Here is a 15,002-nt window from a genome sequence, read left to right on the forward strand (position 1 = left end):
TCTCTCTCTCGAGGCTCTGAGCTCTTAAAGCTTTCAGTCAGCCTTCAAAGAGCGTGGAAGAGAGATGAAGATGCGGAAACTTTGATGGAAAAAAATGGATACACCAGATAAAACCCAGATCACTCCAACTTCTAATCTCTCCAAATTTGAGGTGCTTTTTTCCCCTTATTTTTTTTAAATGAGTTTTTTTTTGTTATGTTCTTTTACTCATAAATGAACTTAAAACCCTTTGTTTTACGTTAAAGGTTTAATAAATTACATGCTAACTAGTTTTTTTTCTTCCCGTTGAAGTCTTTGTTGGTGTTACATTATAAGTTAAATTTGTCTCCTATTTTCATTTTCCGTGTTAATTTTGGATTTATTGGAGGTCTTGCCTCCATTCTTGTTATTACCCTTTACATAGAGTTTTGGGATAGATTACTGTTATAACTTTAGGTTGTTTGGGGGAGGGGGCACAAAATCCATGAAGGGAAGGTGGAATTTCTACTAATTTGACCAAACTTCTGTTGTGAAATGTTAGGGAAATTATTCAGTCTCAACCATGTATATTGTTGGCATCAACCTGTAACTTATTCAGAGCCATAGTAACTCAACTGTCAATATTCATGGATGATTGAGATTTTGTAATTGACTAATTTTATACAAAGGAATTACAGGTGATTTGCACTTGAAAAGGTTGCGGATATTGGTATTTAGTTGCATGGAATGAAGTGGAAAGGATGTGTTCTTTCTAGTTTGGTTTTTATACCTTGTTTTCTAGCATGTTATCTTGAATTCCATTTTTCTTGAAATTCCCATGTATGGTGCATATTTGGGCATAGATACAGAGATATGATCCTCCAAAAAACCCCTCTAATATGTGAGAGAACTTGAGTAACATAGTTTTCTAATGCTACTTGATCATAGTTATTAGGCTATTAAGGACCTGTGCGCTAAGTTTTAAACTTTTGTTTCTCCCTTTTGCAGGATTCACCTGTCTGTAAGTATATTGACAGTCTTTCACCTATTGAGCTAGCCAAGTCCAAGCAAGCAGATAATGCTTTCAGTTCACTAGCATTTTTGTCCCCTTCATCTTTATTTCCTTCCCACAGATCAGTATTCATAGGGAATCCCGGTTTTCGGTTAAAAGGTAAAAGTAATCATTTCTGTTTGGTTCACGATTTCAAGTGTTCTAATTGAGGTTTATTTCAGGCATCATTTTTTGTCACCTTCAAATTCTAAAGCCCCCAGAGGGGTCATGAATCTAATGCTAGTGAGGGGGCCTCAAAACTGATGAACAGTCTAATTTGTATGATGAACATCTAGGATGTCTCAAGAATGACTGTTTATCCAAAGGAACTAGCAGTGATCTACTCAATGTCCAACCGGATTTAGCAACAGAGTTTCCTAGAATCTTGAAATATGATTGCAAGAGTCCTGATGATAACATTGAGCTTCATGCTGAGATACTGAAAAATACAAGTGGAGGAGTGGCAGGTGACGAGAGATCTCCTTTTCAACGCAATAGGGATAGATGGGAAAAGAGGCAGCTTCAAGAAAGAGATTTGCATAAAATATGCAGAGTTCAGCATATTAAAGAAGCAGGATGCGATTGGGTAGCAGCTCTTTCTGATGTTGCTGATATGTTGACAATGAATTCATCTATCATTGATGAAAATACTGATGGGCAGGATCAGAGAGCAGCAGATTCAGGGACAGCCTCTTTATGTCAACTATCTTGCAGTTCCCACTAGATGATGCCAATAATTTAGAAATTGTAGAATCCGGTGATCCTAGTGGTTCTTGCAAACAAAATGAATGGCAGAGCCAGTAACATATCAGACACATAACATCCTTTCTACTTGTCTACTAGACAAACTAGTAGTTAGTGATTCAGGTTTGAGAGAGGATGATAAGGAGAACTGCAACCAGTTCAGCCGTCAGGATAACTGAAAAAACCTATAAATTTTCTCATGCAAGTTCCTTATTGTTGCATGTTTATTAAGGATGTTTTCTATTAGTGCGCATCTTCTGAAATTTTTACACTATTTGTCCTTCTCAGTGCATTGGCACTTTTATAGAATTGTACTTTACATTATTCCATCAGCACGTTAGTATTCGACGGCGCTGTCTGGTGTTTGAGAAGTCACCTGGTTTTGGTTTGCACTTGAATTCTCTTCCCAACATCACAAAAGGTCGGATTCTTTTGTGTGAGACTCTAGCTTCTTAAAAGCAACTGTAAAAGATCAAGTTGCTTAAAGAAATACTGTGAATGTTTTCAGGTTTGTTTATTTAGCTCATTCTGCATAAATTGCTTTCTTCACCGACCTGATATGGTTGTTTTCATCTGTGTATTAAAGGCTGGTGTTGGACGCTCCCTCAGCTGTAGGTGTGAAGGTTGTAAAAATAGTTTTGGTCGGAAAGACGGTGAGTGTGTGTTTAACTTAAAACCTGCAATTTTTGTATCTATATTGTGAACATATTTTCATGTGCTACAATCATATTTATATAAAATTTGGCAATTAACAGTGTACCATATAAATTTTGATATGTTTGTGCTATGTTATTTGGATTTGGGTGTAAGTGTTGGATGTGATTACTTCATAAAAATTGAATAGTTGAACTAAAATGATGTTCATATTTATGTTGTATTTTATTTATTTTTCATTTACCAACATTTTATTTTTTCCTCACTAGGAGGTTATGAGTTTGAATCTAATGGGGACAATTTAGAGGCCTGCGAAAGAAATGCATCAGAGAAAAACTCTGATATTGTAATCAGTAAAGGTCAAGAGAATCCACATCTTCCGGTGCTTTCCCCTGATATTTCCAGGTATCATTTCACCTCTCTCCAAATGTTTTCCCCTGATATCTGTTTTCAAACATATTTGAACACATTGTTGACAGGGGACGAGTATAAAAGAACCTTTAACAAATGAATATACCCATGTCTAAAACTCATATTTGAAAACTTTAAAAAATTTCATCATATTCATATAAGACACGTTATAGAATCTGAATAACATCGGGCTATCCTTATACTACCGTTCCTTCAAGTGATCAGTTCATTTTGCAGGCGGCCATTTGCCTATACAGGGAAGCTTGCAGCATTTTCCCCCCATTCCATTAAATCATCTCTTAAGTTATGCTCTACTCAAGAACAGGGTTCATCAGATTCTTCTTCATGTCAACCCAAGTTCGAATCAAATCTTCATGGAATTCCATAAAATGAAACTCCATAGCTTCCCGAACATAAAGGCTTAGCCCTTGTCTCAAAACCATCATCTCCCAACTGTAAAAGAGTTTCTTCAACTCCAAAACATCCTTCCACTTAATCATCCCTTGCATGGCGTAGTAGGAAGTGATTCTAAGATCCATCCCTTCTTTCCATCACTAGCACCGCCATGAAAGCTCCAGATTTTTCAATTTCTTCATCATGCTGGTTTCCAGTTTTCTCCAGCAATTGAATTTTGGAGGTAACTACTTTCCACATTTAGCAATAATGTAGACTTCCGCTAGTGAAGTAGTTCATTTGTTTATTTGTATCATGTTTGTGTATCTTGTAATGTCGTAATCATGTTTAGAATATTTAATTTCACAATGAATTTTGATTTGTTAATAACTTTAGCGTATAAAATTTGAGATAATTGTGTATTTGTATTGTGTTGGTGTGCAGTCAAGAATCTAGTGATTTTATTGTAACAAAGAAATGTGCCTAAATCAAATTCCATTTGAAATAAAGATTGATTTGAATTCGATCAAGCTCCACCACTAAAATTCAAGCTTGATTTAAGATAAAAATCGAATTGTTTGATTATCCAATGAATTATAATTTACATTTCCAGGTATTTTTGTTAAGTAGTTCAATAACCTTTCAGTCTTTGTTGTTTAGCTCAAAATTTCCAAGTATTTGTTAATCTATCAAGTTCGACAAACCATTGTAATAAAAATATTAAGTAATTATTTTAATATACCTATTGATTGAAAACTTGAGCTTAATCTTGAACCGAATCTCACCTTTGAAAAATTGTATGTTAAAATAAAATAAACCACGTTGAAAAATTCTTCAATGAAGCAAAAGCATAGTCTAAGATAAACCCATAAAATAAGACCAAACCATTATATAATAATATAAAATTTTTTTTGATTGTGAATCCGTGAAGGTTGGAAGCTTCTAACTTGTATTCTACAGAGGACAACCTCTTTGTTGACATTGATATAAAATGGATGCTAATCCAACATTCTTACAAAGAAACGGAACCATATCCATCGTGTGATCTCACATACGTATGAATATTCTTATAAAATAGTATTGAGTTTTGAAAGCTAAAACGACTGAAATTAGTATTCAATTCAAAGAATAGAAAATGAATGGCATACTCTTTTCCAAGTCTCTGTCTTGAATTTCTTCACCCAGCAGAAGCTTCTATTAGGTAAATGCTGAAAAAACCTCTTCTGTTTGGTACCTAAGAAAATTTCAACTTATACATAAATACCCCTTTAATTAAACAAACACGAGCTTCAGTTTCTTCTGTTTGAAGTGCATTCTCATAGTCTCCCTTGGAGAATATGGCATCCTACAGAATCTTAGCTTTTTCAGCTTTGTTCTTGATCTTGTTGCCCTTAGCTTTTAGTGGAGATTTTGACGACTTATCTCCTGCTCTATCTCCATTCTACGGTACTTTCATGTTTTTAGAGATCATATCCGAATATGTATCGAATATCGACGTTAGAATGAAAATCTAAGTATCTGACACACTTTTGTTTTTCTTGTTTTTGATTAAAAACAGAGAAGTTGTGTGATCATGTTGAATGTGGAAGGGGAACATGCAGACCAGGCTGGAGATACCCTTTGGGCTATGTCTGTGAGTGTGATCCGGGTTGGACAAGAACTCGTGATGGCAGTGACGATGGCGTCGACCTCTTTAGGTTCTACCATGCGTATTCCAACTGTAAACCAACTTTTCCAATCTTCTATCTATGTTGTTTACATCATGGAAGATTATATTCAATTTCATGAAGTTTGATTAAGCATGTTTATGGCCTTTTTTGTTGTTGTGGCAGGCACTCTTGATTACTCTTGTCAACCAGCTCCTCCTCCTGTACCTCAGAAAGAAGTTCCTCGCAACTATCGTTCTTCGATCGTAATCACTTGACTTCGTGATCTATGTTCAAGTCGAATTTAAAATACGTATCCAACATGAATATGTTTGAATAAAAAAAGCAGCCATAGTTTTACAAGTTCTTGTTTATGGTTGTTTTAACAGCTTGCTCTTGGACTTACGTGGAGAAGGAACCTGCAACAGAACAGATACATACAAGCATGTATGCGAATGCGGCCCGGGTTTTCGAATCTTCTAAACAGAACATACTTCCCTTGTTACAGTCAATGTATGAACTCAAACTCAAAATTTCGGTAATCATACTGTTGAAGTTCATGAAGAAACTGATCAATCAAGCTATGGTTTTCTTTATCTCTAAGGTACACTCGGATCCGATTGCTCCCGCCTCGGTATTAGGGTTGAAGATCAGCAAGCGACACCGGATGGTGGAAAAGGTGAAGTAACAGTGCAAACTCTGTAACAAGTTTGTCAACATTTTGTTCTGTTTTCGGACTGATATCTTGTTGTTGTGTATCAGCCAACATATTCTTTCCAGGGAAGCTTCATTGGGTATTTTGGTGATGCCCATGGCTATGGCTCTATGGAAGTAGTAGCAGTAATTAGACCCAGGGTCACCAGTCTTTATTATCATCACTGAGAGTCGATTATACCTTATATTTGATGTTTTATGTTGATTTAATGATTCTGCTTGATTCTTCTTTATATATATGTACGTATGTATATATTAATTTCAGTATAATAAGTTAGACCTGGTGTGGGACAGTGACATGCTGCTTTATACTCGACTCTATCGTCTATTGTAGTTATTTTTTACTGTATAAACCGTCTTCTTTTCTTATTTCCTATCAAATCATCCATAATTTGTCCCAAACATACCATTCTAAATTAACATTCCATACAGTATTATTTTACAAGTAAATTTATCTCGATTAGTGTAACCTTGCAATATAACATCTTTTAAATTTCTTAATGAATCTCAATGTTTATTTCAAGTCCACCTTTAATAACATTTCTGGGATTAATCAAATAAAAGTGTTCACAAATAAAATACAAGAAACATCAAATTTAACAGAGTTTATTTATAATAGTTCTTACAACAAAATATTAAAGAGGTGTTCATAATGACAATATGATTGGTAAAATTCTTTAGAAGAAAAAGGATCAGCTTACATTTGTTTACTGTTAATGCTCTCGATGCCTACTTTCTTTTATTTGATATGCTCCTTTATGGCTAAATATTTAATGTCCATGTTTTCACTTCAACTTCTATTTTTATTATTCTTAACTCTACAAAAATAATTAAATTAACGCAATATATCATTAATAATTTTAAAAATCAAATCTAAGCAGATGACACTTTAACTGCTTTTTAAAGCAAACACCGTAATTTTAGACCTTTTACGGTGTTTATCGAAAGAACGTCAAATGATAAATTTTACGGCATTTAGGAGAAAGCGCCACAATCTTTAGTGGCATTTTTAGTAAAATCGCCGTAATAGACTAATATACGACAGTATTTTCAGAAAATGCCATAATAAAATTCATATATAATGATGTTTGTCTAACAAACGGCGAAGGAGGAATCATATATATGGCGTTTTGGGCGACCGCTACTACTTTGCAATTCTTTATTGGCGTTTGTAAAATCAACGCAAGTATTCGATCTTTTTATCCTCAAATTGTCTCATCTCGATTATTACCCAATTTTTAATTCTTAACTTTCCTCACCTATCCCATCTCTTACCCTTTGAATCTCACCGGTCATATAGCAAAAATTAGGTTTAAAAAAACCAATTTCCCTTAAATTTCTTCTTCTGCTCGTATCGGTTACCGTGAACGAGTTCAACTAAGCGTGGTATCTCCATTTTTCATTATTCTGGTTAGTTCTTGGCTTCTTCTCTTGCTTCCCTTCTTTTTTCATATTTGTTATCTATCATTCATATATCATTTCCTTATTTTTTTGTGTACAATCTATAGATTTTTTTTCATGTTTCGTATTTCTTACGATTTTCCACTTTTCAGTGATTTTTGCCCTTTGTCTGGATGGGTATTTGATGAATCTTGTGTATCAGTTGAGGTCTTGAGTAATTATTAATGTTTACCCTCTCTCTCTCTCTCTCTCTCTCTCTCTCTCTCTCTCTCTTATCAGAATCTACAGTTTTCGGCCGGTTAAACCACACTGACCAGAAGGGAAACCCAGTGAGGATAAAGTGATCTCATATAATGCCAAGAAGGCTCTGGAGGCGATGAATAGTGTAAGGCTTGGTAAAATTGGTATTTTTTTAATGTTTTCCCCTTTTTAAATGTTTGAGAAGGATGTTATCCAAACAGGGAGCCCAATAAGTTCACAAGCTAAATCCGATTCTTATTTGAGTGAAACAAGGTCTGTTTTCATCAACTTTTATGGGAAATGGTTAATGTTTCTCAGTTTATGTAAATTTTATCTTGTGTATGTTGCAGATTTGATCAAATTTCTATATCTCCTTGTAATTGAAGGGAATTGTTCTGTAATAGTAGCTGCAACCATTCGACAGTTGTAGGATTTCCTTTATTCAAGTAGATCATAAAAAAATATATATATGGAATGGTTAATCTATGTGCTTTACATCTCTTCAGCTTGATATTGCCTAACTACAATGTTGTTTTGACTCTTGGGCTTTACTTTAGGTTGCTATTCAGTTGTAGGATTTCCTTTATTTAAGTAGCTACAAGATTGTTTCCCCCCCCCTCTATTTGCAGTCCTGTTCTTAACTTTGTTGTCTTTTCCAGGGAGATATACTAATCAGGCATCATGATAATATTTTCTTTAAATCATTGTATAATTTAATAATTATGAGAAGCAATTGCTGTGAGAATGCGTTGGAGTTGTTTACTTTGCACTCTTTATTCATTGCTGGTACAAATGTTTGAGAAAGGATTATCGTATCCATCGAGGAAAAAAAATTACTAGAACTTTTGCTGGAACTAATGATTTAAGCTTTGATTTTTTTTTAGACTTTTGAAGTTTTAAGTCACGGTGAATGGTTACTAATTTGAATGTTGGAATTACTTAGTGGTCTTATTTGAGGGGAAGTTTTATTTGTTCTTAAAATGAAATATTTCATTTTTCATGACTGATATTCATTGTAATTAACCTCAAGACTGTTTGTTTCATTATAATTGGGTGCAGAAAACATACATCGTAAACATTAAAGTCAGTCAGTAGATATGGTGATGACTTCAAGTAAGAAGCGACACAATCAAAGGAAAGATGAGAGATTCTTTAGGGACTTGTACCTGGTTGCTGCAATCTGTAGGGTGTTTTCTTGACTGATATAATACCTAAAAGTTTACCATTAAATTAGCATCTAATGATTACTTAGAACTGTTAATGTAGCTTATTTTGCAAAGTTTTATTGGTTATTGCAGGTTGCAAGCAATAAAGCAATGGTGCATAAAGTTGATATGAGAAAGTAAAGGCATCGATGGATGGTGGAGAGAGCTAATTGGCAGGTGGAGTTTGTTTTAGAGTCACCCTATTAGGGACGATCACCCTAGTGTGTAAGGGAATCAACGTAATCACTAACAAGAGAATTTCATTTGTTAAGAAAAGTGTACTCCCATAATTTTTCATCTTTCAAAATTCATGTTTAATATGTGTGTTCAAACGTATTTTATTTATTTTTACTTAATTTGAATTGTAATTAAATTTCAAGATTGTTATTGGATATTGTTACAAGTTAAATTTGAAATACAAAGTAGACAAACATTTTGAAAATTAGTTGTGATTAGCGACGTTTTAGGATGAAAACCTTACTGAAGGTGCATAATTAGAGGCGTTTGTCCTAAAAACGTCAGATATATACAATTATTAGCGGCGTTTTGTCTGAACTAACTAATATATTGCGACGTTTATAAAAAACGCCGTTAAATAACATGACCTATTGCAGCATTTGTTACCGTAAAACGCCGCTAATAGTTGTGGCACTTTTTAGCCGACGCTTTTTGTGGTTTTTTGGCCGGATATGGCTCTTTAAAACTAAAAAAAGCTGCTATAGACCTATTCTAAACCTAAAGAAAAAACTAATCAACCATAGTCCATCTAAGATATCCCTCAAAACGTAAAACAAACCCTACTTTCATAGCTAAGTAGTAGTTAAAGTCCTGCTTGATCTTCCTTTAAGGTATAGCTCCACCAAAAACGTAATCGAGAAGAAAATTTGAAAATAATATAACTATCTTTATGGTTTATTAATATAATTTAAATTAATTGTTCAAAATAATAGATATAATTTCGTTCTATATGAACTATTTTTAAATTTCGTTCAGGATCCCGAAAATATTGGAGACCACTCTGTACATAAACATGTAGTCATCTATTTCTTTAAGATATTTCAAAACTATTTTTGTAATTTTCACCGACCAATATATGTTTGAATTATTTTGTATTTTTCTAACATACTAACTGCAAATGTAATGTTAGGTCTTGAGCAAGTTTGAGCATACATCAAGTTTTCGACAACTTAAGCGTGTAAAATTCATAGCATAAAAGTAGCAAAATTCAAAATAAATATCTTCAGTCACTGTATAAATTAAAAACCAAATTGAGATGTTGTAATACTATTATCGAGCACGTCAAATTTCGTTACCTAGGAGATCGAAAATCACCTTCTAAATATTCAAATACCTCACTTGTTGGTATAAATTTCCTTAAAGTAAAATCGTTTGTATTTGTGCTTAAGGACCTCTTTACTAGCCATATTTATAGTGAGTCTCCCATCAAGAAACTTCAACTCATGACCATAACTTAAGATGACGACAAGTGATGATTTTTCACGTTCACAATTCGAGGGCCACCTTCATGCATGGTATAGCAATTATGTAACCATCATTTCCTTTTTCCACGTTCACAATTCGAGGGCCATTTTCATGCATGGTATAGTAATTATGTAACCATCATTTCTTTTTTCCACGTTCATACAAATGCGAACCAAGACCAGTAAACCAACACCTTTCACAATCATATACCGGCAGATGCCATCGTGCAATCAGGGATAGAGGCAAGATCTTACGTCAGGGAGTGAATTTGAATTTAGAGGATAAACTTGAATTTATAAAATTTTAGGGGGTGAAAATAAAATTTTAATAGAAATACATAGAAAAATCTAAAATATATGGTAATTTTTAATATTTAGGGGACGACTTCCCCAACCCGCCCTCTATCGGTCCATCCCTGTTTGCAAATACCGAACTTAGTCGCCAGTTGAATTTCATTTCTTGTTTAATTATTTCAAGACCTGAAACATATGTAAACTTCTCTTCATTGAACTAAAGAAAAATAAAAAAAAATAGAATAATGCTAGAAAAAACTAGGTCAATTTTATTAATTGATACCTCAACATTTCCGTTAAATATTAATAGTTAATGACTTGATTGAAGCATTTAAATAGTTAGATGATTTAATTGACTAAATTGAAACATCAATGGTCAAAGTGAAAAGGGACAATAGTTGAGTGATTATACGAGTAATTTACCCTTTACTTTCTATGCCAGAAAGTTTAAAACTTTGATAGCCATTACAATAGTAATTCTTAATCCAAATCAATCTTTGATCCACAGAGAACATATAGAAGATTGGGTTTTGAGGGGCATGAATCCAACAAAAAGAAAGCAAGATTTTCAGTCAAAACTGTAATTAGTGTAGAAAATTGAGAAGAGTTTAAAAGATGTTACCTCAAGTCCTTGGCGGAGAGGTTAATATAGTACATAATCAACCCATGTAAAATGTGAATGTGTAAAGTTATAAATGACAGAGAGGTTAAATAAATCTTAATTTGATTAATTTTATTGTGTTATTGTAATATATAAGAAGATGTGAATTTGTGTATGTGTAAACATACATTAATCTCAAATTTATAGATAGAAAGAGGTTTGGATAGTTTAGAACAATAAGGACATGGACTTTTTCATAAAACATCTTAGCGAATGTTGGTGAGCGGTTTCGGTAAAGAAGAGTGTTGTTTTTCCTAGAGAATTTGAGCCTAAACATATACCTATGTGTGGTATTTATACGTTGTTAGTGATTAATTTTTTTAAAAAAAGTTACTATCCTGTAATCATCTTAAACAATTAAAAATTTTCAACATACAAAATGACAATAGTTCCGGACACCAAAACCATCACAAATTAGACTTTAGTTGAAACCTTAGGGTCCTTTGGTAGTGGTGTTGGCAAACTTCCACGTTTGATCAAAATAATTAGGTGAAAGAGCACCGGCCACCTCCTTTATCTGAAACACATCACAAATTTCTTCCATATCTTCTCTGGTGAGCTTTATTTGAAGTGAATCAATGTTGATGTCAAGATTTTTTATCTTTGTTGTCCCTACAAAAAGCGAAAGAAAGGGTTAAAAGTTAAAAGGAATTGAATTATATTTTTCATCTCTTTGAATATTTATGTTTAATTCACATATTTGATATATATCTATATAAATACCAATATATGATCTTTTAATAAGTGATAAAGAGAAAATATTGTGACTCACCAGGAATGGGTGCAACATCTCCTTGATGAAGAACCCAGGCAAGTGCAAGTTGTGCAAGTTTACACCCATGCTTCTCAGCCAATTTATCCAATTGGAAATACAATATCTTGTTTTTGTACAAGTTCTCACCTTGAAATCTTGGGAACATTGGCTATAAAATAGCTTTATATTATAATGTTTTTTTTCATGTACTAGATTTAAGTTGAAAGAAAAACATATACTTAGTGATAGATTTTCCGTACCAGGATACTACTTTTAGGCACACCTTCCAAGACAGCTTTGCCGCCGAAGAAACCCCGACCAAGTGGACTGTATGGAACAATCCCTAGTCCGAGTTCCCTGTATTCATTAACACACTTAACTATTCATGTCTCTTGCTTCGCCATGCAGCCTGTATCTATCATGAGAATGTTTAATTTTTCTTACTTTTTTCATGTATTTGATTGATTCTTGAAGAATCATTTACCATATGAGTCTGACAAGATGGTTGATTATGGAGTAATATTTTCTAGTGTTTGGGGGGGGGGAGAATCAAGAAGAAACCTGCAAAGTGGGACTATTTCTTCCTCGATTTCACGAGCCCAGAGCGACCACTCCATCTGTACGGCAGTTATGGGATGTACGGAATGCGCCCTCTTTACAGTCTCGACGCTAGCTTCCGATAAACCGATGTACTTTATTTTCCCCTCTTCCACCAACTTCTTCAGTTCATCCATCTGTATGTAAGAAGTATGATGGTATGGAAGAAACTGTCACAATTTTTCGATTGGAATCATAATATTATTTGTTATGTCATAATCAAAGCTCGAAACTAAAGTGCAACAATTACGGTATGCTCAATGGGAGTGGTGGTGTCGACTCTGTGTTGATAATAGAGATCAATGTATTCAACATCGAGGCGCTTCAGGCTACCCTCCACACAGCTACGGACATATTCAGGGGTTCCATTTATAACTACGCCACCGGTTGCGTCCCATTTTACAACACCGAATTTTGTGGCTATTTGGACCTTCTCTCGTGGTAGCTGCTTCAATGCCTTGGAAGAAGACAAAAAAGGAACAAGAAATGAAATTGCCCGCATTGTTTCATCGATATTCATTAAGACCATGAGAAGAGAAATGTCACCTTTCCGACCAATATTTCATTGGTATGGGGACCATAGATATCTGAAGTATCAAAGAAAGTGATTCCCCTGTGAAAAGCGTGTTTGATGATTGATATCCCAACATCGTCTGGGACAGGGTCGTTGTATCCTCCGGTAAGACCAAAACAACCAAACCCCAACTTCGAGACCTGCAAAAACAAGAAGAAAATCAAGGGATTTAACACATCAGAAACGGTAGGTTCTGTCCTCGAAATGTTAAACTCTGGTTATTAAGTTGGGAAAGGAAATGAAGCATCTTAATCCACTGTCCACTGTCTGTATATCATCAATTCAACCAAAAACTAATGAAAAGTTATACCTATACACACAGAGAGACACACACACACACATATATATATTACCTCAAGCCCTTGAGTTCCTAGTTTCACTCTAGGAATCTGAAGTCTCTGCTGCTGTTGCTCAGGCATTTTCGTTTCCCTTGTGATTTTTTCCGACTTAATGAGGTTTGTATTGTCGGTGCTTCTCAGCCATATGTTCACTATCCGGAATATTGCTTCGGTATAACTTAATTATGAAGAATATTTTTAATTAAACAATTTGTCACTTAAAAAAATTCGAACACAAATTTTCAAGGCTGGGGTAATATTATAAATGTTAGGAATTTATTACGAGATAAGCTGTAAACACTATTTTTTTTATTTTTTATTTTTTTGTCATTATTTTATTATAAAATATATATTATAATATTATAGTAGTTAGGGTTATTAATACCCCCAACTACCCATGTATCAATCACACTCGCTTTTCCCCGAAAATGTAGGAATGAAAGTGACTTTTTTTTCTCTCCATTATTGCTTTCTTATCTTCCTTTATTTTTTTTTTTTGCTTTTCTTTGGTTTTTGGGGGGTTAGTGAGTGGCCACCGTTGAACGGTGGCCGGCGTGCGAGAGAGGTCATCTCACGGCCAGGAAGCACCGGATGTTGGTAGCCGGAGGTGAGCTCGAGGGGTCCTTGGTGGAGCCTTGGTCGAAAGGAATGAGAGAGGAGAATAATTTGGGGTCACTTAGATCCTTTCTTCGGTTGGTTTGGGCATCGGTCGGAGCTTTGTTGGTCGCCTTTGAGCTTTAGAGATGTTTTGGCCGGCGTTGAGGCTCGGTTTTGAGCCCTCTCGGCCGCCGAATGGGGAGGAGAAAGAGTGATATTAGGAGAACGGGGAGAGTTTCGGCCGTTCAAAGAGTTGGCCGGTCCTCCTCCGTTGCGGGAAGGGTCACCGGCCCGGTTTTCGGCGTGTGAGGGCCGACGTGCGGCGGTTGAAGGTGTGTTGAAGCTTTGGTAAGCTTCGGCCGAGTTACGTAAATGGGATGGGGAAATATTTGGTTTATGAAAAAGGTTAAATCATGTTTAGATCCTCATACTTTAGGCAAAATTTACGATTTAGTCACTAGTTTTAGGGTCAAATTGCAGTCGAGATGCCCTTATATTTTTCTATTTTTTGCATTTTGGTCACTAGACCTATCGTTTCTAATTTATTTTACTTTTTATCATTCTATTTTATTATATTTTAATTTAGTCACTATTATTATTCTGATTTGTTCGAATTTAGTTATTGGTTTTTACGTTAATTCATTTTAACCACTGTTTGGATTCTGCTTCTTATTTTATTATGATTTGGATGTGATATTTGTAATTTATTCATTTTAGTCAATTTTTAATTTCTAATTTAGCTACTATTATTTTCTTGCATTTAAGTCACTGTTATTTTGTTTTATGCAATTAGGTTCTTGTAGTTATGTTTATTTTTTTTTATTTTATGTTGTTTTCACTATTTTTTATTAATAATTATTTTAATTAAGTTTATTATTAATTGTTTTGTTTTATGATTTATTTTCTTAGATTTAGTTTTAAATTAGATTAATATTCGAATCAAGTTTAGAAATTAAGATTTCACATTAGTTTTAATTAGGGAGTAATTCGAGTCGAGTTTTCGCATAAGGTACCCGATTGCTCGATTTTAAAATTTATTAAAAAATAATATTTTCTAAAAATACTTTAGGTTTAATAATTTGGATAAAATTAGCATTTAAATTTGTCCACAAATTTAGAAATTATCAATTTAGGTCCTTAAGCTTTTAAATATTTTAGAACTAGATATTTAGATCTTTGACATTTAGTCCCTGAACTTCGGTTAGACCTTTAATATTGACATAATTAAATAGGTTAAATAAAGTTTTCACTTTTAGTTAGATTTCAAACTGGTCTTTTAATTTAGAGAA

The 15,002-nt window shown here is 34.1% G+C and overlaps 1 protein-coding gene, 2 long non-coding RNA genes and 2 pseudogenes across 3 annotated transcripts; 4 read left to right on the forward strand and 1 right to left on the reverse strand.

Moving 5' to 3' along the window:
• On the forward strand, window positions 1–3,659 carry LOC120182863 (annotated as a pseudogene).
• Window positions 3,660–4,548: 889 nt separating this feature from the next.
• LOC120182864 lies at window positions 4,549–5,135 on the forward strand. The gene is made up of 3 exons (XM_039187713.1): window positions 4,549–4,657; window positions 4,770–4,931; window positions 5,044–5,135. Exons 1-3 carry the CDS (start codon window positions 4,549–4,551, stop codon window positions 5,133–5,135), a joined length of 363 nt encoding a protein of 120 aa, XP_039043644.1.
• Window positions 5,136–5,312: 177 nt separating this feature from the next.
• On the forward strand, window positions 5,313–5,776 carry LOC120182979. The gene is made up of 3 exons (XR_005521894.1): window positions 5,313–5,370; window positions 5,462–5,536; window positions 5,620–5,776. It is a non-coding gene; the product is annotated as an uncharacterized LOC120182979 (long non-coding RNA).
• A 971-nt stretch (window positions 5,777–6,747) lies between these two features.
• Window positions 6,748–7,604, forward strand: LOC120183037. Its single transcript, XR_005521910.1, has 3 exons — window positions 6,748–6,981; window positions 7,252–7,485; window positions 7,563–7,604. It is a non-coding gene; the product is annotated as an uncharacterized LOC120183037 (long non-coding RNA).
• Window positions 7,605–11,196: 3,592 nt separating this feature from the next.
• On the reverse strand, window positions 11,197–13,307 carry LOC120182835 (annotated as a pseudogene).
• Window positions 13,308–15,002: the final 1,695 nt, after the last annotated feature.

Source organism: Hibiscus syriacus, unplaced genomic scaffold (assembly GCF_006381635.1).
Source record: "Hibiscus syriacus cultivar Baekdansim isolate YM2019G1 unplaced genomic scaffold, ASM638163v2 tig00112738_pilon, whole genome shotgun sequence".
Classification (NCBI taxonomy): domain Eukaryota; kingdom Viridiplantae; phylum Streptophyta; class Magnoliopsida; order Malvales; family Malvaceae; genus Hibiscus; species Hibiscus syriacus.

Bases quoted from the DNA above. Each gene is read 5' to 3' on its own strand.
- LOC120182864 (XM_039187713.1), top strand. From the start codon at position 4,549: ATGGCATCCTACAGAATCTTAGCTTTTTCAGCTTTGTTCTTGATCTTG. The intron at 4,658-4,769 runs GTACTTTCATGT...GATTAAAAACAG, and splicing joins TGCTCTATCTCCATTCTACG to AGAAGTTGTGTGATCATGTT. The intron at 4,932-5,043 runs GTAAACCAACTT...TTGTTGTGGCAG, and splicing joins CTACCATGCGTATTCCAACT to GCACTCTTGATTACTCTTGT.